At 37.0% G+C, this 26,770-nt stretch overlaps 1 protein-coding gene across 3 annotated transcripts in view; it reads left to right on the plus strand.

Annotated features, from left to right (window-relative positions):
* The window catches only part of LOC123638455 (hedgehog interacting protein), an 84,329-nt gene extending 58,412 nt beyond the window's left edge, over positions 1-25,917 (plus strand). The window contains exons 8-14 of one of the 3 annotated variants that reach the window (XM_045552069.1): positions 1,948-2,069; positions 4,228-4,351; positions 5,319-5,449; positions 7,690-7,771; positions 21,726-21,874; positions 24,620-24,748; positions 25,572-25,917. In XM_045552069.1, coding sequence (XP_045408025.1) covers positions 1,948-2,069; positions 4,228-4,351; positions 5,319-5,449; positions 7,690-7,771; positions 21,726-21,874; positions 24,620-24,748; positions 25,572-25,582 — 748 coding nt within the window. In that variant the 3' untranslated portion in view covers positions 25,583-25,917. Of the gene's footprint in view, positions 1-1,947; positions 2,070-4,227; positions 4,352-5,318; positions 5,450-7,689; positions 7,772-21,725; positions 21,875-24,619; positions 24,897-25,571 lie in introns of those variants that run through there. The other 2 variants (XM_045552070.1, XM_045552068.1) reach the window with 2 other exon arrangements.
* Positions 25,918-26,770: the final 853 nt, after the last annotated feature.

Below are 26,770 nucleotides of genomic sequence, written 5' to 3' on the forward strand. Positions count from 1 at the left end.
CCATACTCTCAAGTGTTTTTATTTTTTAAATGTATTAAGTAGCCCCCATGATTTGGTTTTGTTTTTAAGTAATTAATGTATTTGTTGGCCTGGAACAGTGATTCTCAATGGGGTGATTTTGCCCCCAGTGGATATTTGGCAACGTCTGGAAACATTCTGGTTTTCACAACTGGGGCAGTTGGGGAGTGGGGTTGTGGGGATAGTGCTACTGTCATTTAGTGCAGCACTGGTCCCCAATCTTTTTGGCACCAGGGACCAGTGTCATGGAAGACAATTTTTCCAAGGACTTGGGGGGGGTGATGGTTTGGGGATGATTCAAGGGCATTACATTTATTGCGCAGTCAAACCTCTCTGTAATGGTAACCTGTATTTACAGCCGCTCCCCAGCACTAGCATCACCACCTCAGCTGCACCTCAGACAGTCAGTCAGGCATTAGATTCTTGTAAGAAGTGCGCAACCTAGATCCCTGGAATACAACCTAGATCCCCGGAACACGAAGTTTACAGTAGGGTTCACGGTCCTGTGAGAATCTAATGCCCTGGCTGATCTGACAGGAGGCAGAGCTCAGGTGGTGAGTGACTGTAAATACAGATGAAGCTTTGCTGGCCCGCCACTCACCTCGTACTGTGCGGCCTGGTTTCCTAACAAGCCATGGACAGGTACCAGTCCACAGCCCAGGGGTGGGGGATGGCAGATTTAGTGTGTAGAGGCCAGAGATGTTGATAAACATCCTACAGTTCACAGAGCAGCCCCCCCACAACAAAGAATTATCTGGGCCAAAGTGTCAATAGTGCCAAGGTTGAGAAACATAAAACCGATACAAACCTGTTTTCCACATTTTTGAGAACTTCAAAAACTGTAATATTTAACTTTATTCTTCCTCCAACTCAAACTCCCCAAGCCCAGTCCCTCAATAACAAATACTCAACCAATATCGAGCCTTTTGTTTTGTTTTGTTTTGTCTTTTTTGAGACAGAGTCTCACTCTGTTGCCTGGGCTAGAGTGCGGTGGTGTCAGCCTAGCTCACTGCAACCTCAAACTCCTGGGCTCAAGCGATCCTCCTGCCTCAGCCTCCTGAGTAGCTGGGACTACAGGCATGCGCCTCCATGCCCAGCTAATTTTTTCTATATATTTTTAGTTGTCCAGCTAATTTCTTTATATTTTTAATAGAGACCGGTCTTGCTCTCGCTCAGGCTGGTCTTGAACTCCTGAGCTCAAGCAATCCTCCCGCCTCAGCCTCCCAGAGTGGTAGGATTTCAGGCGTGAGCCAACGGGTGGGGACTCGAGCCTTTCTTATATTCCTGGCTTTGAGCCAGATGTCAGAAAGATGGTGATGAAGTTGGAAGTAGTACCTGCCCTAATGGAGTTTACAGTCAGTGGCTTAAGTCACAGAGATACTATAGCCTCCAGATTAGGGGTAGAGAACATAAAGACAAAGTCAACGTACAAGACCCCGATGTTTGTGGGGACCAGCTTTACTAAATCCTCTGAATTGGAACACATATTTCGCTTTGTTAAAGCAGCCTAAGCTTTAGAATGTAGCGATTTCATGTAAGAAACACAAACTAATACTATAGCTAATATTATATCATGTGGCGCAAATGAATTGATGATGGCCCTGATTCTTACTCATAATGCCTTACCAATGATTATGCATTTAATATTCTTAACAACAGACTAACAAATGTTTTAAGACAGTGTTCACATTCGTAATAAAAAGAGATAACAAGAGAAATTAAGAAATACACTCCAGAGATCCTTAAGCTTCGACAAAGTAAAGAAACACGTGGGACTGTTTCATTCAGCGGTTTCTAGAAAACCCAAAGTAAATTGCCCATAGGATCCTCGCCAGCCCACAAAGGGTTTCTCCCCATGTCAGGAAACTCCAGTCTGAGCCTGGAAGATACCCCGTAGGAATTAATGTGTGTCCCCCTTCTGTTATGCAGATGTGCTGTGGATCGACATCCCACGGATATAAACATCAATTTAACGATACTTTGTTCAGACTCTAATGGAAAAAACAGATCGTCAGCCAGAATCCTACAGATAATAAAGGGAAAAGATTATGGTATGTAGGACATAATTTGCTGATTTTGCTTTAGTTTGGGTTTTCTGTTAGTATGTTTAGTGATTGAAGAGAAAAGGATTTCTGAAAAAAATGAGCATTTGGGAAAGCATAAAAACACTGGCCTACCAGTGATGAGGGAATAAATTGCTCACTTTTTAAAGGTCCACTAACTCTTACAAGCCCTGAGGATTCTATCTGATTACCATGGGTAGAACAGTTCTCAGGTAGGTCCAAAAAATTTAATGGACCTTCAAAAGTTAACCTCAGCTTATACTTTGCTCATTAGAGAATCAAGATGAATAACTTCTATTTTTAACACAATAAGGAAAAACTTTTCCTAACACCTTATATACAGAGAAAAAAACAAATGTTAAAGGTAAGACATCTCTCAATACCCAACCTACTAGTCTCAGCAATTAGGAAAATTATAAGTGTTTCAAATAAGAATGTAATTTTTAAAGAAGTGTTGATTTTGGAGAAAACAAAGTAATCAACTTGTAAAAACAAGTCATGGGAATGGGAGGTTTAAACAGTATTTTTAATAACATGATTACTAGGGTATTTAGAGAGACTATAGAAATAATAATGAAATTTAAAACATTTAGTATTTTTCAATATTTTAGTATTTATTCCTTTTGAGAGAAGCAATATATCAAATATTATTATGATTCAGGAAACATAGTAGATTAAGATTATTAAATTGATTCCTTCTTCTATTTACTCATTCAATGCAGATATTTATTTAACACTAGGAATGAAACAGCTGTGTTAGTTCATGTGGTATTCAGTTATTTTACTTTTTTTTTGAGGTATTTGTGTGTGTGTGCATTTTATAAGAGCCAAACCAAAAAGTAATGTGCTTTGAAAAAAAATCTAATGAGTCCACTAGCTGGATGGAATTTGGGCTGTATCTGTAGATCAAATTCTACAATCACATTAATTAAGGTTCAGCTAAAACTGATTACAATATTAATAGCCCTACATTTGCATATTTAAAAACATATCTACAGTGCTTAATACATGCCAGGCCCCATAGTAAGCACATTATAAACTTTACTTATTTCATTCGAGGAACAGTTCTATGTGATAGGCACTATCGTTGGCCACATTGCACAGAGGAGAAAACTGAGGCACAGAAAGGTTGAGTATCACAAAACATAAGTTGCAGAGCCTGGATTTGAACCCTAGCAACCTGATGCCAGAGTTTGTGACCTTAATCATGCAATTATCCTGCCTCTCAGTGTGCTGCTTATTTAAAACTTCTCTTATTTTTTCCACATTTTTATAATTTCATATTCACCATAATCACATGGAAATGGAAGAGGGCTTTAAAATTACTGTCTTTCCACAGAAGCTTTTGCAACAAATACTGCCTGTTGACAGTGACTTATTGGACGCTAAATATATAAAAGGTTATTTTCAGATTAATTTATAACTGGCTATGGAGACTTTCCATTGCAATGAACATACATATACATCCATATGCATGCAATGGCATGCATAGAAAGATAGAGAGACATAACTCTAATTTAACTCGTAACTCATAATTTAAAAGGAATTATTGGAATATACCACACAACTCTATAAACAAGACTATTAAAATATTTTAAAGAAGATATTATTTGACTATTTGACTTAGTTACAGTGTTTTTAAATATATAATGAATGTGGTTTTAAAGACCTTTTATGTACTATGCTTTTGTTTTCATTAGTGTGGACTTTTAAACATTTTATATATTTTGACAGAGGTCTGTCCCAATTTACTAAATATATGCAGAAGCATTTCTACAAAAAATTTAATACTTAAAAAGTTAGGTGTTTTTTTTAAAGTATTTTGGTTCTAAAATAAATAACCATGATTTCCAAAATACCCAAATTCTAATTTTATTAAAAACTTGGTATGTCTTGGCAATTATAACAACAGCAAGCATTGGCAGAGCATTCTGATTTCATTAAGCTGTCCATGGAAGTCCTTTAAATTTTGATACTATTTAAGCAAAGATTCATTATTTTCACTAAATATGTATAGCAAAAACCCACCTTGTCCATCATGAGCACATTTCAGAGTTAAATTACTGTAATAATTGTTGCTTGGCCTATATAACTTTTACTTTATGAAAATATGTTTCATTTGATCTAATGCTATATTTCTTTCCAGAAAGTGAGCCATCACTTTTAGAATTCAAGCCATTCAGTAATGGTCCTTTGGTTGGTGGATTTGTTTACCGAGGCTGCCAGTCTGAAAGACTCTATGGAAGCTATGTATTCGGAGATCGTAATGGGTAGGTTTTGTGATAGCACAATTTCATATACCAAATGACATATCCATTGATCCGTTGGCAGACAGCTACAAAATAGTCAAATAATTGTCTCCCTTCGGGCTTCAGATCTGGGACACACATTAATATTATTATTTACTTTTAGTTCCACTACATATAGTGGCTTAATTGAATAACTTTTAAAAAGATCCTTTTTTTTAACAGGCTTGCTCAAGTTCATAAAAATAATTTGTAAGGGTAGGCAGAGAAGTCTTCTGATGGATGGACTTTTCATATTAGTTAGGCTCTTTCCTTCATCCCCAACATAAATTTACCAAGACAATGAATAATTTGAAAACTGTTTTACCTGAGTTGTATGAACTTTCAAACAAAATTATCTTCGAAGGCTAAAGATTTTTTATTTTTTTTGCCAAATTTACAGTACTGTGAGCAACAGAACATAATTTGTCTCTATAGGTAGGAATGCTACAAAATTAAATTTTAGCCTAAATTTCCAAGGCCACATTGTGGATAATTATGGGAAATTCTGTGATGGAATCCAAATTAAGAATCTTGTTTCCCAAGTTGCTGGCATTCAGGCATATGGCAGAGCTGATATGATTGATCACTCCAAGGAACTAGAAAAGTTTACTGACCCCTTCTCTTCCCCTATCCCTCTCTCTGATTAATAGCACAACATGGAGTCTAGTCCTGGACAGGAAGTATTATTCCCTGGATGAAGGGGAGGGCTTTTCTCATACTCAGGTACTTTTAGTGCCTCCTCAAAACAAAGTATTATCTTTAAGCACTTTCTCTGCATATGAGAATTTCACAGTACTCACACACATTATGGGCTATATTATTTTTCCCTTTAGAATCAAGGTCTATTGCACACCAGTCATTTACTGTGAATTTTATTTTAAACATTTTACTGTTGTCTTTAAGTGAAAGCATGTTTTCACTGTAGGTTTATGGTATGTTTTTGTTGTAGGAATTTCTTAACTCTCCAGCAAAGTCCTGTGACCAAGCAATGGCAAGAAAAACCACTGTGTCTCGGCACTAGTGGTTCCTGTAGAGGCTACTTTTCCGGCCACATCTTGGGATTTGGAGAAGATGAATTAGGTATCGTATGAACTATTTCTGTTGAGTTCCATTCTCACTTCCTTGCTCAAGAGACTTTGTTCTGCCCTGAAGAGTGAATGTAACAATCTCATCCTCCATTTGTTGGAAACGTAACCTATAGCAAAGATGATCTACTGGAGAGATTAAAGAGGGTCCAATTACATATTCTTTTCCAGTAACCTTTCCCTGGGGCTGTTTATATCTTAGTCCCACAGTAGAAATATTAGAATAATAAAGCAGAAAAATGGGAGGCAGGAAAAAGAGAATTTTTCAGTCCCCCAAAGAGAATTTTTTCAATGTTTACTGATATTTTTTGTTATACATCTGAATAATTTGTTTATATTCTTTATCTAAAATCCTTTACATTTATCCATGTCTCTTGGAATAAATTTAAAAAATCTTGGAATTTGAAACTCACCTTATCTTCTATTTTCTAATTTTTTTACTTTTTTGCCCATTGGGGGATGAAATTTGTGCAAGATAGAGTTGTAGATCTTTCTAACAGAACAGAAATTATCATCTCACTGAAAATCTATGGGATAACATGTATTTCTTGATATGTTTATCAAAATGTATGCTGCTTGACAAGCAAAAAGAAGTTGAAATTGGAATGTGATCAATCAGCAAGTTAAAATTTTACTCTCTACTAATTTTAAATTATGGGGATAAATGTAGCTTTCATAATGACTCCATTTAAAGAATAATATTCAAACAAACCAAGTCTACTATGCTCCTTTTAGCTTCAGAGATGAATTTCTAGGCATAAATAGAGAGTATATGTTTCCCATCTAATTCAGAATATTTTCTCTAAAAGTCCAGATTTGGTTTTCATACATCAAATGGAGAATTCACCAGAAATAGTTCCATGCCATTCACTTAGATTAATGAGACTCAAGACAAGACTCCTGAAACATGTAAAACATTTCAGAGCCACAGGACTGTAACAATTTAAAGAACAGAAGTCCAGTCTGTTCTTTTCTTGTTTCAGAATTGAAAGCATTATAACATTAATTTTTTCCTTGGTATTCTCCTATCCTACTCAAAGGAACCAGAAGGATACCTTTTCTCACTTACATCCTCTGTAATGTTATCAATTAACAGTAACCACTTGGTAACCAAAGACTTTCATTCTGGCACAAAAATCAATCAAGTTAAAACTTGTCCATTCGACACTCATTCTACAAATATTTATTGAGCGCCTACTCTGTGCAAAGCTCTGTTCTAACAGTTGGGGATACAGCAGCAGATAAAGAGACAAAAAGTCTAAACTAATGTCATGAAATGTATATTGTAATGGAGGGAGACAATGTTTTTTTAAGAAAATATTGTATGTAAATGGGCAATAAGTTCTTTGAAGAAGAATCCAGTAGTGAAGAGGGATTGTTGGGCATTGGGGAGGGTGCAGTTTTAAATAGTCCAGGCAGGAAAGGTGATAGCTAAGCACAGACTGGAAGGAGAGGAAAAGGGAACCTAGTGGAGACCTACAGAGGACAGAAGCCTGAGACAGGACTTGGGCAGAGCCCGAGACAGCAAGAACCTGAGACAGGAGCCTGGGACAGGAAGCTGCCTCACGTGTGTCAAGTCAAGGGGCCAGTGAGGCCAGAGAGAAGGGAGCAAGGAGGCAGAATGTTGCCAATGAGGTCTGCTAGAGCAGTAAGGGGGGCCTCCTGGCAACTGTCGGGACTTGCATGTGCTCTGAGAGAGATGAGAAGCTATTGGGGAGTGTTGAAACAAAGGAGTGTGAGCCAACCTACATGATCTAACTCCCCTGAAAAGAATCGTGGCTGGTACATTAAAGAATAAACATAGAAGAACAAGAGTTGAAACAGGGAGCTCAGGTAGAAAAGGCTGTGGCCAGAGGCCAGGTGAGAGTGAGCCAACGTACATGATCTAACTCCCCTGAAAAGAATCGTGGCTGGTACGTTAAGAATAAACATAGAAGAACAAGAGTAGAAACAGGGAGCTCAGGTAGAAAAGGCTGTGGCCAGAGGCCAGGTGAGAGACAGTAGCTGCCTGCACTGGGACAGCAGCGGGACGTGGAAGGAAGTGATGGGGATCTGGCTACATTCTGCACGTGCTGTGAACGCAGACGTGTGGGACTTGCCCATAATCTTCGGGCAAGTGATTTTCCTGCAGATGGATGGAGAGAGATACCGACATATTAATGGAATATCTGATGGGCAATAGGAAGTAAGGTCTCATAATGCTGTGAATTTACTTGTTATTTCTCTCTTCAACAGGTGAAGTTTACATTTTATCAAGCAGTAAAAGTATGACTCAGAGTCACAATGGAAAACTCTACAAAATCATAGATCCCAAAAGGTGAGAATTCTTTCAATTTCTTTAAGTCAAGTAATGTTCTTATTCGAGTTCATTCAAATTAGCGATAGAGAAGTTACAATTTGCCATCAGCCCAGACGAACATGTCCGCCCTTTCATAGGCTGTGGGCTGTCCTGAGGACCCTTTACACCAATCTACAAGGACTAGACTTGACTCTGCCGAACTTTAAAAGCTCATTCGTGTCGTTCCTCTTGTCATCACAGAGCAGCATTATACGTATGGAATCAGGGTCCTCAGTTCAAAGCCAGAGAAGGACCCTGACATGGGAGGCAGAGGCACAGGCTCTGGTGTTGGAAGCAATAAACCCTCCTTATTGTTGAGAAAACGAGAAACATCCTTGCAGACCTTAGAGCTGCTTGGTATGATTTGTGTTGGGTAATCAGGATAAGATATTTTGGCAGTTCAACATCTGAGCCTCATTTCAAATCTATCTGAAAGCTCACAGCTCTCATGAAGACTGCTGTGACTAAACAAACGAAAACTAAAGAAGTGTTTTGTTATTTGCCTCTGAGAAAGGAAGATTTCTATGTTTTAATCCTTGAAAGAATATGTTTATCTCACCCCCTGCTCCCATCCACCCACCCCTCACAATGTCTACACACACACACTTTCCAATCATCTTGAATTATCATTAGTCAGTTGTTAATTTCATGGATAAAACCTGAGCTATCAGAAGCTGCTGAAATTAAATGCTGTCAAGCAGACATTAGTCATCAGTTTAGAAACAACTAACTAGTAAAACCTAAGTATCCTCACAGATAGGACTATTATTGAACACTAGTAGTAGTTATTCTTTAGCTATACCATGCTGCAAATTTTAAATTCCTACTACATTAACTATTTTCATGAGCCAATTTGCAAATTTAAATTCCTAAATTTCAAGCCTCTTTCAAAAGAATGAATTCTAACAATCTAAAAAGTTTACTAAAGGCATTGATTTAGTCCCCTTTGAAAAATACTATTTGTAAGTTGTAAATTGTGTATATTTTCCTGAGAAAGCCACTAACAAAATGGAGATTCTTGTGCCTTTTCTATACCACAAAACATTCTTTCCTAAGAGAAATATAGGTTGACGTTGGCCCCTGCACAACAAAAAGAAGAATAATCAATTCTAAATGATCTCTGGACAGTATCACATCACATACATCGCATGCTGATTGCATTCTTTTTCTGTTTAACTGGTATACATTTTCTTTCACAATAGGAGCAACAGCCATCTATACACTGTAGTAATTTTTCTTCCTCCTTGAGTGTGAAATCAATGTCCTCTTTGAGAAAAGCAAAGAAACAAATGAAAACATAAAATATCAGACACTTAGGTGATTGTTGAAGTTGGCAACATTAAGAATAAAAATCAAACTAATGTTAATTCATAAAACAGCAGCGTTCTAATGATTCCTAATGAAGTGTAGGGATTTCACTCAGATCTAATGCAATTAGTTTCAAAAGTAGTCATTGTTACTCCATTATGTTGTCAAAGTGGATATACTTTCGCAAGCTTCCTTAGTAGTATTGTAATGAATTCTCTCTTCTCAAAAAATCTTTCTCTCTTCCTCCAGATTGTTTAGTCTGTGGGTGAGTTGAGGTGAATTTTACACCTCCAGTCTATTATTAGTGTCTAATTACCAGGGTTGCCATAAGGGACCTTGGCTTTGTGATCTTAGGGCTCCTCATGTAGGGTGGTCTCAGAGTGATATACCTGAAGGCCTGACTTCTCATTATGGTGCCTGTTTCTGGTGAGTCATGTCGTGTGGGGGGCCTGGGTTAGGATGTGTGTTTGTTTTTCAGAAGGTGGGGGAAGTAACAGAGTCCCAAAAACACTGTCCTTATACACAGGCATAGGCATAAATTTCAAAATTAAACTGACTATAAGAAAGCAAATGTTTTCATAAACATTTGTTGGGAGCCTCATGCTGTTTTGATTTGAATGTCAACGTTTATTATTATAGTATTTCTTCCTTGATGAGTTGAAGTTCTATATAAGCAGACACTTAAGTACGTGAACGGGATTATTTTGGAAACACGAGCTAATTACTAGCATAGTAGTGTTCAGGATCTCTGCATCACAGCAAAACTTTTGAGGCAGAATTTGAAGAAAGAACCTTATCAACTAAAAAAACAATATGTAGACTTTTTGTTATATCAAAAATCTAACACAGACTCTGAGTTTAATTGTATTCTTGTGGAGAAGCCCCCAGACTTGCTAAAATAATGTTTTCAGAATAACTTTCAAATATCAATTGATTTATGGCCCTAGAAGGGAAAAACACCAGATTATAAAAACACAAACTTTTAATATTCTATATTATGTGTCATAAAAGTTACATTCTTACCATAAGATTTATGGGTTTTTTTTTATGTTTTCCCTACACACACACACACACACACACACAAGGTGAGGGAGTTTGGAAACCATACGCAATGTCTCTTAAGTCATTTTGGCAAAAGCAGATGAGGTCCCAGCATTACCACCTCAGTCTGTAAGGACCATTTGATCTAAGGCTGGCAGTTACATAATCATTTATGTAAGTCTCAAATCATTTACAGTGAGCAGCCTTCTCAGAAAAGGATGGTGAGATAACCTGTTATAAATATAAAATACCATTATTTATCATGAAAAAAGAAAGAAAATACCTAGAACTCAGGAGTTATTTAGGAAAAAAAAAAAAAACTTCCCTAGGGCAGCAGAAAAGGAGTGAATTTTGCCTCCATGTTAGAATATTGAACTTACTTCAGGAATATCTTCAGGGATGGAGCAGTCGCATCTCTCGGCAGAGTGGCTTTAGGATCAAGTCAACAGCAGTCACCCCGATGGCTCAGCCAACTCGCAGCGTCCCCAAAATTCTCTGGTGCTGAGTTCAGCATGCCCTGGCTAGCAGGGGGTGGGGCTGCAGGGAAGGTTCCTTCAGCTAGCAGTTCTGGAAAACAGATTGAGATATACTGAGCACAATATCCGAGCAATAATTTTAGTTTCACTTAGCAGTGCCATCTGCAACTAGTCAAGACTAAGTTTCAGATGGTCCAACAGGAAGTCAATCGGTCTGGTCTCTGAATCTTTCTTCATGTGAGGCCCTGTGTAGGCTACTTCACCCTGCTGTACCCCTTTGCCCATCAAAAAAATACAGATGATCATTCTGCCCCTGCCTCATTGCCACAGGGGGCTGCACAGGTAATTAAATAATATATTTTAAACATACTAAATTCTTTAGTATTGTTGGTATTCATTGTACACAATTCAGGATGATTTTCAGTTGAGCTCTCAACTTTTAAGGTTCTCTTAGTTCCAAAATTGGCATAAAGATGTCCATGGAGCTTCAGAGAACTCCTAGTACCTAGTTTTCAAATGTCCAAGTAATGCCTTGGGCACTGGACACTTGCTGTTTACTAAATCTTTCTAGAATTAAGCCAATGCTCCTGGGGGTGGAAATTAAAAAATTCTGACACAGTTATGTAACTTCCAAGTTTCATTTTCATGGAGCACAAGTTTTTACACACTATGGACAAAATTCTTTAATTTTATTTCAGATGAACTTAAACCAAATGACCTTTTTTTGATTTTGAGGTGGTTCCAGGGTTTATTGCTCTAGAAATTTGTAAAACAAAACTATTCTTAATCATGTTGATTTAATTACCATGTGCCCAGTCTTACTATATTTTAACATATCGCTTATCTGTTACCCAACCAAGTCACACAGACCATTCCCTGAGGAGGTCTATAAATTAACAATGCAAATTCCAGGCTTGAGAGGTCATTTTACAGAAATTTGTATCCCCAAACTCCTCTGTGACCAATATCAAAAACTGCCCTTTGTGGTCCTCCCCCCCACGGCCCCACTTACTGCTCTTTGTTTATTTTTTCCTTGCTATCTTCATCCCACTCCTTATTACACTGGAGGCCAAAGAGTGCTTTTTTTTTCAAAAAAAATCACTTCATAAGGGGAAATCGGTTCTGTTTATCCTTCGCATATGTCTCAGGGAGCCAGCAGGCAGCTCTGCCATCCTAAAGAAAGTCATACATAATAGAGCAGCTTTAGCCCAATAAGCCAGTCTAGCCCCAATTCATCAGTCAAAGTTTTATGCAAGTGGCCCCCCTAAGTTGATAAATTCCCACAGTGCCTGTTGACCCAGCTGCCAAGTCCTCTTGCAGCAGGTGGTGTTTTCATGGCCACCCTGACAGTAATACAAACTGTTTAGCAGCTCCATTGACCTTTCAGCTATTAACAGGGATACAGGCTCCACGAGGGACCAGTTTTCAAACATGACAGAATTTCTTAACACTAGAGGTCATGAACAAGTATATGCCCTATAAAAATCCATTCAGCATGGTGGATTTGAAGTCTAAGAGACAAGGAAGCATTTCCCACATTTTTGATGTTCTTATTATGCTACGTATCTAATAACCAAAAATAGATACACATTTATCTGCCTGCTCACATTTTAATCTTAGTATACTATATTTCATGTTGTGGTGCACAATGCCTTTTCAACCAACAAATCCTTCCTAAGCTGTCATATAGCATCTGAAATTGTAAAGATATATTACAAAAGAATTGGGCAAGATCAAAGTCAAAATTTCTAGTGAACGGATGAGCATGCATAAATAATATATGGTAATGTCCTGAGTATAACTAGAATTTTATTCATACTTTAGCAAGATTTGCATATGTGTGTGTATATACAAGCACACTTAAACATACTCGGGTAACATGCAATGTTACATAGAGCCATCACCTGTTTCAGAATAAATATAAATATTACATAATAAGTTGTGAAAAAAACTTTATGTGGCCATGTTATTTTAAAATGTTTATGTCTCATTTTTGAAAATAATCATATGCCTTGATTCAAAATGCTGACAGATTTGTAAAACACAAAACTAATTCTATTTCTCCCCTTTAAATCCTTCACTATTAGTAATTTCCCACAGCCATTAAAATGAATCTAAACTCTTTATTTTTTTCTCCAGCTTTATTAAGGTATAATTGACAAATAAGAATTACATATATTTATAGTGTGCAACGAGATGTTTTGATAAGTTTGTGTCGTGAAATGATTAAATCAAGCTAATAAACATATCCATCACCTCACATACTTATCATTTTTTTATGGTGAGGACATATACAAGTCTTCTTATATGTATATCCTACTTCCTGGTGATGTGACATATGATTACATCATTCAAAGGAATTTTCTGCTTTGTACTAAGTATAGTCAACCTATCAATTTTGAATATTGGGATATCAGCTCCTCTAGTAATTGTACCGATTGCTGCGAAAACTTGATTGAATTACCATTTCGCATTGGCATTCATTAAAAAAGATATAAAATGGAGAATATGAATAATAAAGAATATATTCTTAAAAATGAGATATTTATTGAGTCAAAAACTCTTAAAAGCATTTTCTTTTTAATCTTCATGTCCACCACCACCACCACCACCTTCTGGGACAATGCTAGAAGTCTGATCTTATTAGACCTTTGGAATATCTTGTACTTTAATTGTAAAGCAATATATCATCAGATAATTGCATATCTGGGATAAAGGCAGATTTACTGTTGCATTAGATATGTCTAAAACAGTCGTGCAATTTTTCTGAAAAGATGTTTTCTAGAGGAAGGTGTAGCTTATAAAGAAAAAACTGCATCTTAGCATCATTTTGTTACTAATTGATTTTAGTTGAATTAAAAAAAATGTTACTTAAATGACTAATTTTTGTCAACATTGGCAAATGAATGATGTATGAACATCCAAATTTGGAAATATGTCACCCTAATCGTCTTCAAGAATTTAAACTGACATTTTCGTGCTCTTTTATGGGACAGAAACTTATTTCAAATTTTCTTCTCCTTTAAAGCATTTAGTGATATTTAAAATTTCTACCTTCATATGATATGAAGTTAAAACACTGGTAGATCTATGGTTTTATAAGTGGAAAGAAGGGGATAAGAATTTATTTTTAGGTGACTTCTAAAAGAATAATACTGCATTCTTTTTTTTTTTTTTTTTTTTGAGACAGAGTCTCACTCTGTTGCCCTGGCTAGAGTGCAGTGGCATCAGCCTAGCTCACAGCAACCTCAAACTCCTGGGCTCAAGCAATCTTCCTGCCTCAGCCTCCCGAGTAGCTGGGACCACAGGCATGCGCCACCATGCCCGGCTAATTTTTTCTATTTTAGTTGTCCAGATAATTTCTTTCTATTTTTAGTAGAGACGGGGTCTCACTCTTGCTCAGGCTGGTCTCGAACTCCTGACCTCGAGCGATCCACCCGCCTCGGCCTCCCAGAGTGCTAGGATTATAGGCGTGAGCCACCACGCCTGTCCTAATACTACATTCTTTAAGTCTTTTGGATTATGTTGTTATCAAAGTGTTATTTATTTATTCTATTTGTTAATATTGGTTGTCACTATCCTGAGTTAATTTTTTCTCTATAAAAATGTATAAATTCAGGAAAAAAATCACTAGTTGTATTAAGTTACATAGCAATATTTAATATCTAACATTTTATCAGGTATGGTTTATGAATTAAGTTTTTAAGTTTAAAAATTGATTTTAGACATAAAACTCTGAAAAGAATATATTTCCTTCTTTACATTAGGAAGCAATGGCATTGGCTTTCTGACTGTGCCCTAATTTTTCAATTTTTATGTGTGTATCCTATCAGAATAAGTGCAGATATAATCCAAGATTCCTGATTTGATCATTCTACAAGTATTTTTTGCATGTCTCCTGTGTTCGAGATATTGTGTTACATACTATGGAGGGAGAAAATGAATGAGAACTTTGTCCTGTCCCCTAAGGAGCTTATTTTTGCTTTAAATCAGAAGATTGCACACATTATCAAAAATGTAAGAAATACCATCTGAGATAAATAATACTTTAGGAAAAAAAAACTATGCCAGAGCATTGTACATTATAAATTGACAGATTAATGGTCCAGAAAGTACTGAGTTAGGTAAAACTCACCATAATTCGGCTTCCCATGCAAGTCTGTTCTGCTACAGTATGATTTTCTTTAACACTAATGAGCTCATATATAAAAGAGAATGATATCTGCATAACATGAAAGTTACGTAGCTTTTCAGGCAAGTGTAGCTAGAATTATAAGGAAAGGAACATGCCTTTAGCCTGTTACTCTGGCAAAAAGCCTTCTGAGCTGAGTGGTCTAATGAAAAATAAGTGCCTACACCAGGTTTCCCTCCTCCAAGAGGCACGCCCCAGCCTTGCCATGGCTCTCTGCAGGTTGAACTTCCTCCTTTCAGAGCTCCACTTCCATCACCATTTTGTTTTTGCGTGTTTCTAATCTCCCCTAAGGCAGCTTCTGTCTACTGCTGGGCTGCTCACTGGGTTGCCCAAACTATCTCCCAATGTACCAACTTTTGTTTTCATTAGTCCTTTAGTTACAAAGTTGCACAGATCTTGAAGGATCTGCCCAACCCAATTTTTTCCGTAAATTTTTGTCTTAGCTTAGGTTGCTATAACAAAATACCCAGGTGGCTTAAATAATAGACATTTATTTCTACAGTTTTGGAGGAAATCCAAGATCAGGGCACCAGCATGGTAGATTCTTGGGGAAGGCTCACTTCCTGGCTTGCAGATGTCCACCTTCTCACGGTATCTTTACATGATGGAAAGAGAGGAAGAGCAAGCTCTCTGGGCACTCTTCTTATATGGGTATGAAAGCTCTACCCATCATGGAAGTTCTACCCTCCTGACTTTATCTAAATCTGATTACCTCCCAAAGGCCCCACCTCATAATACTATCACATGGGGGGTTAGGGCCTCAACATATGAATTTGGAGAGGACACAAACATTCAGTCCATATCAGCTCCATTATTTTAGCATGCAGTTTTGTGGAATACAAGATTTTTCAGGAACATGTACATTGAATTACAGTAGAAACCCCTATGTTTCTATATTCACCGGTAGTAATTATAGTGGACCACTTTCTGAAATTAAGACATTGCAAATATAATACAAAAAATACCTAAGGCAAATTGATAAAACTGGACCTTGTCTTTTTATCTAAATGTGGGTAACATTATCATTTAGTTTCATTAATCATTTCTCCTTGGTTTTCCCTTTAAGAAATTATATAGCTTTTCACATCTTGATTTTCCTATGGAAATATATACATTGAGTTAAACTGCTGTTGATGTTTGGATAGTGAGATTAATAGGACCTGAGATGTGGGTACCTTGCTACCTTTTTCCTAAAGTAAGAGGACCAGTTGAGTGGAAAGAATACTGGGCTAGGAAAGAGTTCCAGAACTCTCTGTAACTAGCTGTGTGAAAGCCATTTAATTGCTTGATACATTTTCTGATCTTTTAAATTTAAGAATAACAAAGCCAGCCCTCTGTCATGAGGAAAATGTTAAAATATGAAAGTTACTGAAAAATGTAAGTGGCTTCATTATTAGCTTTTATTATGGTTTCATCTTTAACCATAGAACAAAATTAAACAAGTATTTTTGAAATTTCTGATAATGTTATTAGCAGGCAACAGTCAAACCTGTAGCTCAATTCACCAAGTTAGTACTGCTTCTGTCTCCTTTGAGTTTAGAGCCAACTTGATCCCTAACTTTGTGAAAGCCGGTCAACACTACTTCTTAGTGAGCGTGTGAGGGACAGGTGAGGAATGAGACTTTTAAATCTCAAAAGACCTCAAAAGGAAGACAACATGAGTCACAAAAAAGAATGCTGAGGCCCAGCCCCATTTTTTCAGCATGTTTCAGAACAAAAATTTCCAGACAGAAATAAGATAGAACATTGGCTTTACTCATCCTAAATTAGAATTTTAGAAACAGACACTATAAATAGAAAAATGCTAATATGATACACAATGTACATAAATTCAGAGTTATTCTTGAATTTAAAGTTTTCTTTCTCTTTATTACAATATCAGGGTTACGCAGGAATATATAAAAGTATATTTCTGCAGCCTACGTATGATACAATGTCAAGCAAGGCATTCCATAAGAATGAAATAAAAGCAATTACTCTTAAAACATTCAGTTTCTTGGTATACCTCAAACAGTACTTGAAAAATACTGTTAGGACATGTGTATTGCCATCAATACTGCCATGAAGTCCCAACAAGATCAATATTGCTCGGTTACACAGGAATAGATTCCATTTGCTCTGTTCTTCTACCTGGTATATGATTGTATTATAAAGGTATAAGATTCCTCACAGCCAAATTGAATTTGTATACTGTATTATCATTTTTAAAGCTAACGCAGAATGGCTGTGTATAGTCGTCAAATGTGCTATAAATCTGTTGGAATCCAGAACTCTACTACTCATGAGGAAACTGACACTGAAGAGAGAAGTACTAACATGACTAGGAAAACTTCAGTGAACTGCCAATTCGGAGGGGGAAAAACATTAATTTGTGTATTGATGTTGGGGAAAAGCACTGAAATAAGTAATAAAAAAGATGATGCAGCAACTACTATACTAGTGTTTATGCACCAAGCTGTATAAATGGGAAACAGTAAAATCTATATCCCATCCTGAGAAAATTTCCCCTTCCTTACCCCTTTTTAGGTAAAAGTGCTGAGTGTTGGCATTACAAATAATGAGTGGTTAAGGATGATCGCCGTGTGTCAAACTACTTACAGAGTGAGGGAATTCATTAAACCGTAGAATCTGCTGTGGCATACGAAGACTCCACCCAATCTTAAGATTTCAGAGCATTCTGTACTCGGAAGCTCCCGAACTCGCTAATTACTGGCCACATTAATTGCTCCTGGCTGGGAAATGGTCCTAATTGAGAACCCTGCCTCTCAAACTTGCATATGCATGTGAATCACCTGGCAGACTTGTTAAAGTGCAGATTCCAAGTCAGTAGGTAGGACCTGAGCTTCCACATTTCTAATAAACTCCCACGTAATCCAGGTGTTGCTCTTCTGGGATTACACTATGAGGAATGAGGATTTAGACATATCAGTTTTTCCTAATTCGTGAGAATGGGGAAAAGCATGGAGGAAAAGTAGTTTTTTAAATGTTATGGTCGCCAGGGAACACTTTTCCATGTATTCCAACGTGACTATGCGTAAGGGGGTAAGACAGTTTGTATATCACCATACCCCAGCAAGCAGATTGCTGTCCAAGAGAGGTTACAAAATTACTACATCTTTTAAAAGCTCCAACGGGTCAGGATTTTATATAAGAGTATTACTGATGATCTGTGAGTGATCTTGTGTTATAATGAATTGAGTTTAAAATCTGGACGCCTAACAAAAATTTCAGAATGAGCCCCTTTACTTTTTTAAAAGACAGAATAGATTTCTGCTGTGCTCACTCTGAAGGGCAGGCCTGCTCGGATAGGATATATCCCTGTACCTCCCTACAAAGTCACAGAGGACTTCCCATTTATTGATTTATGTGTTCATTTATTAAATTAAATATCATTAAATTAAAACCATCCATAATCTCACTACCCAGAGACATTCGCTATTGGCCTTAGCTATTCACAAAAAGTCATCACATATGTGTGTTATAAATTACTTAATGCTTCTCAGCTTTTCCCTTTTTTCAAAAAAGTATCTGACTCTTGATACAATTACACAAAGCCAGCCAAAGTAGGTTTCTAAGAAAATGTCTTACATTTCTGAAAACAACGCTTTATATATTAAAGAATGTTGGGCAGTTTTCTACACTAGCCCCTTAGTGTTTCATTATTTCTCATGTGTGAAGGGATTAGGAAATAATGTTTTTCTGATTTAAATTAACTTCGAGAGCTATTGGGGATAGCTGTCAACAAATGGGCTCGATATACATTTTATTACAAACCTAAACACCCTCTTGGGTACGTTTTCTGTTTTGAAAGCTACTTCTGACTTCATTCAGTAGAACTAAGGGTCCAAAAGTTTAACAAGTAATTGTTTAAAAGAAGAACAAGACTATTTAAATGATCCTTATTAGACCATACATTAAAACACTCAATTTTCCAGTCCAATAAAAATAAGAATAAAAATGAATTTATCACAAATATATACTCTAAATTTTTTAGATCCCATCTAGGTGTATATATGTAATATTTATGTATACGTAAGATGGTCTATTTCAACATTACAGTAATAATAAAGTTCAAATGTACTGTTTTATTCCCTTTTCTTTTCTCTTTACTCCATGTAAAGGGACCCTGTTCTTTTCCATAGAAGGGCAAATGTCACCATAGCAAAGTGTGATTGGAGGGATATGGTTGGGGTCACCAAAAATCCTTGTCAGATTTTACCAGATGTATTACTAGAAAAATAAATTTTAATGTGTTGACTTAATGCCCAACTGGAGGAGAGAACAATCCTATCTCTTTATCTCATGCTTACCTTGACTTCTTCACCTTTTGTTTATTTACTATCATATTATAGTTAGTATAAAAATGCATCTTTTAAAATAAATTTAACTACATCATAGAAGAATTTTATAAGACAAGTTAATTTAGGCAATAGAGAGAAACACAGTGAGTGTGTTTTTAGTGTTATGTTTACGCTATGAAAGTATAGCAATTAGATTTTAGTGATATCCTTCCCCCTAATAGGCCATATTTTCCTAATATCTTATCCAATAGCATAGACAGGAAACAAATGCCCTTTTAAAATTCCATATTCTTGGCCAGGCACGGTGGCTCACGCCTGTAATCCTAGAATTCCGGGAGGCCAAGGCAGGAGGATCGCTTGAGGTCAGGAGTTTGAGACCAGCCTGAGCAAGAGCGAGGGCCCATCTCTACTAAAAATAGGAAAAGAATTAGCCAGTCAACTAAAAATAGAAACAAAAAATTAGCCGGGCATGGTGGCACATGCCTGTAGTCCCAGGTACTCGGGAGGCTGAGGCAGGAGGATCTCTTGAGCCCAGGAGTTTGAGGTTGCTGTGAGCTAGGCTGACATCACGGTACTCACTCTAGCCTGGGCAACAAAGCGAGACTCTGTCTCAAAAAAATCAGAAGAACTTCATGGCCACTGCTCTTCTGGTGGTCAAAAATGCCACCATTGTCTAACAAACAAAATAAGGATTTTAAATGTGAAAGACATAGAGCAGACCTGAGGTATTCAACAAAAAGATGATGATGAAGATAATGCCCTTACTTTTCTTGGCATAATCATTTAACATTTTCTCTGCCTTACCCACCTCATCCTGACTCCCAGAAAGACTGCCTTGGGGAACACATGGGAAATATTTGTTAATGTTTTCTGAATGCATATATGCTCAGTCCATGGAATGCTTTAAGGACCTTTCACCTAAATTGACCATTTCTCTAATAGATTTGAATAAGAGGTTGCATATAGTTAAGGGAGTTTCTAAATTGTCATGTTAATTGCAGAACTAACATGTAGAGTGGGATTTTCATTGGGAAGAGATGTCACTACCCATTTTTAAGAGTCATTGCAGAAACAGCCTGAGATCAGGCCCCAAACTATTATCACTGTTCATATTGCCATAGGGACATCACAAGGTAACCTATCTCAAGAAAACTGAGTCTACAGGGCATATTTATTTGCTTGTCTCAGAAAGCTCCATGAGGTGGTTATCTCTTGTGTTGGTTTTGACCTATAATGATCACCTTCTTTGTTATGGTACTTAAGGAGTCCAATTGCTTTGGCCATCCTAACACTGGTGATTTGACTGCTGATGAAAACATTTGTTTGCATTCCTTAACTGAAAAGAGCCTTCTCACCATACTGTGGCATAGGTAACAGTGACTGATAGGAAAGTGCCACTGCACAATTTTTTCGAAAGATTAGGCAATTGTAGTTGTGACTACGATTCATAGCCTGATCCAGTTTGAATGACATCTTACTTCAGAAACAGTAATAACCATTAAAAAAATCTTCTGAAGGCATCTTGGTTTCCTCTATAAATCATGGCAGTTGTAGAACAATTAAAACAAAATCTGTGACTTTTTCTGTTGCAAATGAGATATTTCTGTTTGCTACTACTAGAGTTCTTTTTCTTCCTAGCAAGACAAAATCAAATTAAAAGTAGATACATAAAATCTCCGTTACATATATATGGATCTTTCTTTGCATAAAGAGTTTAAACTTTGACTAGTCTACATATATCCACATGTTATGATGACCTTTCAAGAAAAATCAGTCTGAAAATATTATCACAAAAGAAATGTAAAATTGAAAGAAAAATTGATTCCCAATTTTTAGGCTGCAAGTGTTCACTTTAAGGAATACCTTTAGCCCGGTGATGTTGCCAACCGTGTCACTAACAAGTCAAACTATTTCAGATACCATTCCTAAAAACTGTTGTAGATCTGTGGGAAAAAGTTTTAAAACATCTATGCATCTTTATTTTAAACATTGCAATTGCCAGAAATTCTTAGCTATTAAATATAAAATGTCAATATAATTAAACTTTCATTTTTCATCAATGAGTTTTGATCATGACAAAGTTTCTTAGAATGTCTACTATGTTCACTTTGGTTCAAAACTGGTTAGTTTGGTTCCTCACTTGTATGTATTTTCTATTCTTAGAAAGCTATAGGCTGGGCTCCGTGGCTCACGCCTGTAATCCTAGCACTCTGGGAGGCCAAGGCGGGTGGATCGTTTGAGCTCAGGAGTTCCAGATCAGCCTGAGCAAGAGCGAGGGCCCATCTCTATTAAAAATAGAAAGAAATTAGCCGGACAACTAAAAATATATAGAAAAAATAGCCGGGCATGGTGGGGCATGCCTGTAGTCCCAGCTACTCCGGAGGCTGAGGCAGGAGGATCGCTTGAGACCAGGAGTTGGAGGTTGCTGTGAGCTAGGCTGACGCCACGGCACTCTAGCCTGGGCAAGAGTGAGAAAGCTATAAATCTGAATCATTTAAAAGAAAGGTCTCTTTAGAAAGAAAGAGACACGCTTTGTAAGCTACCAAATTGCTAGATGTCATTCCAATATTGATTTTGAACCAAAATACACTGTCAACTATTGTATTTTGACGCAGACCTTTAATGCCTGAGGAGTGCAGAGCCGCTGTGCACCCTGCGCAGACGCTGACGTCGGAGTGCTCCAGGCTGTGTCGGAACGGCTACTGCACCCCCACGGGACAGTGCTGCTGCAGTCCCGGCTGGGAGGGGGACTTCTGCAGAATCGGTTAGTGTTTCCCTTTTCACTAGCAAAGACTGGCGTTGGGGCCGTCCTCAGGTACTCAAGAACTCCACATTAGCTGTTTCTTCTAGAATTAGCTAGTGTTCAGGAGTGTTTAGCCATTTACAGTAATATTAATGCTCATCTGTTTCTGAACTTGTAAATGAAATCTTTCTCATTTTCTTGATGTAAATGATGTGAGTTAGTCATAAACATTAAAAAACATCTAAATGATTGAATCCTTTCACAAAGTAAAAGATGAGACAGCACAACCAGATCATCTCTGTGGAGCTCTCAGTATCGGTGTCGGGTTCTGAGATTTCACACTCGCCAATGACTTGGTGTTTGCAAGGCTCCTCTCCACGTGCTAGCATTTTCCAGGCACCCTGTAAATGCCATCTCTAGCTTTACTACTTGCTTTCTTGCTACAGCACACTAAAAACAGGGCTTTTCAGTGGGTGTTATTAAGTAAAAGGGGAAACGCAATTATCTAGAAGCATATTATGAGATTTTTTAATTCTTTTTGCCACTCCCTTGTGAACCATCAGCTAGATGTGCAGCTGCTCCGAGAGAGCAGAGATTTATTCCAGGGTTATTCTATCCTTTAACTTGAGATTTCATCGATTATGCACAGTGATGTTTAAGTTCTACTTGGTGTGAAGTAAGAAAATCAGATAAATTTAGAAACCTAGAGTTTAAGGTGTACATGTTGAAAATGCATATTTAACAACCAGCATGTACAGAACACCTAGAAAAAATTTTGATCTCTGCTATTTCAAACATTAAAATACCTCTTGCCACTGAAAATTAGTCTCAAGTTAATATGTAATATTATTCTTCATTCATGAATGCTATCTTTTTTGTTTATTCTAAAGATTTACTTGTTTCAAAAAATCATAAGCAGACCTTGTCTACTTTATATATTGGCCAACAAAAATAACCAACATTTAAAGTCACATATACAGTATACATTTTAAGCTTAAATTGCCTCAGCATTCATAACATTGTGGATTGATTAATACTAAGGTTGCCTATCTAAGAAAGAGCTATCAAAATTAAAGCTCCACAGAAATTAAGTAATTACACCATTTAAAACAAATGCTTACATTTTGTTGACCCCACTCTGTCTCCCTTTTTTGTTTAGCTGATCAAAAAAATAAGAATGTGTTCAAATGTATAAATTCAAATTCCTAATAACATGTCATCCCTCTGCGTCTTTTGATGACTGCAGTTTCTTTTATATAGTGTCCATTCTGTTGTATTCCCTACTTTGTACTTTTCCTAACTGCTTACGTCACCTCAAGTCATCAGTTAACCAATATTGATTGAGTGCCTTCTAGTGACTATATGTCTAAACTGAGGGCAAAGTATTTGGAGCACAAGTGGCATTATACATAGCTTAATAGTAATAATATTAATAAAAATATGTGAATAATATAAATGAAAATAGATATTCTTTGAGTTAATGTGAAGTTTTATTTTAGTAAAATACTTTAATCTTTCTACTGAATAAATTTTAAATAGTTTGAATATATAAGATAAGCCAAACCATTTTATAAAAGCAATCTATTTGGGATTTTAACAATTTTAATTTAGTCTTTTTTAAGAGACAAGATCTCGCTATGTTTCCCAAGCTAGACCTGAACTCCTGGGCTCAAGCCATCCTGTCGTCTCAGCCTCTCAAGCAGCTGGGACCACAGACTCATGCCACCATGCCCAGCTATTCAGTATATTTTTGGTACAAGCGAGAACTTTATTGATATACCTACATAGTATACTCATCTCCCACAAATTTAAAAGAGAAAACAGTCTGTTTATTTTCTTCTTATTCTTTCCCATGTGTTAGCCACAGACCCCTAGGTTTTGATTAATGTCTTTGAAAAGATTAAAATGACCCTGTCCCCTCAAAGCATAAGGAAATGCATTCAAGGAATTTGATTCCAACTACAGTGGCTGCACTTCTCAGATTTATCTTATCAGTAAATGATGATTAATTTACACACCGAAGTTTATGTCTCCATCTCATTTTATCAGCAAGTCTTTACATTCCCTATGTATATCGTAGTGGTAGACATTGTTTAACAAAGAAATTCTGCGCTGTAGAGCAACCCTGAAAAGGACTGCTCGGAATACCCTTCAGTGGCCAATTGCACTGACTCCAAAAACAGACCTCAAAGTGTAATCAGAGAGCAAAGCATGTGCTGTGTGCCCCCTGGAAACAAGGGGAAGAGGAATCCAAGGGAGTTTATACAGTGGATATTCCACCTAACCAAAATCCCAAACTGACCATTCCTTTATGTTGCACTGGCGATTCTTAAGCCACTGTCCCACCCTCCCTGGCCGGGCCCCTCCTGTGCTGAGGTCCTACCTTGAAGGATTGGGAACTTAGGCCTTGGAAGGCCCCCTGTGGAAATGCCCCTGGGGGGGCCGACATTGCAAGGTCTAGAATCTTTATTTTGAATAGAGTTGATCCTGCAAAGGATCACAGTTGTTTCCCACGATCTCTGCTTCTCTAGAAATGTCTCTCATTCTCTGCTGCGTTCTGGCTCTCAAATAACGGTGGGTGTGAAAGCCTGTTTTCCTACTGATATATTTATCTTTCAGGCCATTTTGTGGCCATCTTCCTCCTTCTTTCCCTCCCTTCCCTTATTCAGCAAATACTTGTGGGTCCCATACTTGGTGTTGTTTCTGACGTACAGAAACATGCAGAACGAGAGTGTGATGTTATTGCCCTTTTTTTTTTCCATCCAGCAAAATGTGAGCCAGCATGTCGTCATGGAGGTGTCTGTGTTAGACCAAACAAGTGCCTCTGTAAAAAAGGATATCTTGGTCCTCAGTGTGAACAAGTGGACAGAAACATCCGCAGAGTGACCAGGGCAGGTATTCTTGATCAGATCATTGACATGACATCTTATTTGCTGGATCTAACAAGTTACATTGTATAGTTTCTGGGACTGTTTGAATATTCCTTTCCAATGGGCATTTATTTTTTATCCTGTCATTAAAAAGAAAGACTGTTATCCTGCTACACACTCCTGTGATTTCATTTTCTTTCATTAATTTAAAAATAATTTCCAGAAATGTGGAAATCCTGTGTGTGTATGTTGGCACGTTTGTTCACATATGCACGTACACACACTCATAACCCCTATACGCGTGGTTGCATAACAGATGGGTTTTAAATATATATGCTTCCTTGTACAGAGTAATTTACACAGAAATTCCATTGTAAATTGATAACGGAATTTTTATGTCACCAGAAGAGATTATTGGGCTTCCCAGGAATTTTCTATCTGTAATCATGAAAGTCAACTTTAATGGAGTTTTGACACATTACTGTGCAATCTGATGGATCTAATAAAAAAGGCAATATTTTTATATTAAAGGACTATACTATGAGAGAATGTTTCAGAACTCCCTGATGAATTTCGAAGTGAGCAACTTGATATAAAATTGTAATCTTCATTTTTATCAGTGTATCCGATTACAGAATGTTACGCACTTACCTTTTTATTGGCAGAGAAATCTGGTTACTTCAGCTTAATCTCAAGATTGTTTTCAAATGTTTTATAATTAAATCATAACAGCATATTTTAAAAGTCAATCTTCCTAAAAGGTCTGCTTTTATTGTATATTTTATTTAACAATAGGCACTGGGTTTGTGTTACATATTTATATTTTTTATTTTATTTTTATAATATAGACATCACCTAGATGAAACACCTTTACCCTGTCCTGTAAAATACTAAAGTTACATTTTTCACCATCTTAATTGGAAAGAAGGGGAGTGAGAAAGCAAACAGTCTTTAATGTGCTGTGGATCTAATCTAGCAATGTATCCTTGTGCCAACATGTAATCATTAACGACGGATGAAAAAGCAAGAAAACAGCCAATCCTTATAAAATTCCAGCATTAAACATTTGTAAAAGTGCTTTTCACCATAGCAAGACTGTCAGAGTACATGTGATTAGAATGTTGCAGATTTCCACTGAATCGAACCTCATTGGAGAAGAGCTCACTCGTTTTTAATAAATCTTGGCTATGTAAACTGTCACTTGTACAAATTTTTAATATAATAATTCTTGCCAAATATGACTTTTAATGTATATGTTCCTTCCGAACTCAATGAAATTACTCTTTGGTTAATGTATCAATAAATTTTCTGTAAATGTTCTGTTCAGGTTTTTAAAGAAATGACATATTCTAACTTAAAACTGCAAAAAGTTTAGTAGACATTTTTCTTAAAGGTTTTTGAGGCCAGCTCTCCATGTTTGGATTTTAACAAAATTATAAGGCCTCTTTGCACTACTGAAAAAAAACACATCTACTCATGACAAGTGCATACCCACTATAGCTGTCCTCCTTCTGTAAACATCCAATCCTCTGAAATCTAAATTGTAGAGCAGTATAGATTATGCAGCACCAGCTGACTTTCCCAACCTGCTCCTTACCTTTAGGAATATGAGCCCCAATTAAAAAAAAAAAAAAAAAGTCTTGTAGCTAGTATTTCTCTATTGTTTTAAAGTGAGAGATTTGCAATTAAAGTCCAGTGAGCATTTATATAGAAACCACAATGTAGAAAGATTGGTTAAGTACACTGCTCTTGTCTTCCATATATGATTACTTAAGTTTCAAGTGACCTCATGCCAAATGGAAATGGGTTGAGAAATCTTGGTTCAGTGCTTAGTGAACAATAGCCTGCATTAAAAAGTGCATGCATAATTTTGCACAATTTAGATTCAATTGACAGTCTATTCAAAGAAGTCTCAGGATTAAATGAGCATGGAGACCAAATTGCCCTCTTACCCCAGAAAAGGGGTGGTCCCTTCTAGTCACACTAACACTTCATTGGCCCAACAGTGTGACAAATCTTGCAATGAACCATGCAGTAGCCTGCATCT

The sequence above is a fragment of the Lemur catta genome, chromosome 5 (genome assembly GCF_020740605.2).
Source record: "Lemur catta isolate mLemCat1 chromosome 5, mLemCat1.pri, whole genome shotgun sequence".
Taxonomy (NCBI): Eukaryota; Metazoa; Chordata; class Mammalia; order Primates; family Lemuridae; genus Lemur; species Lemur catta.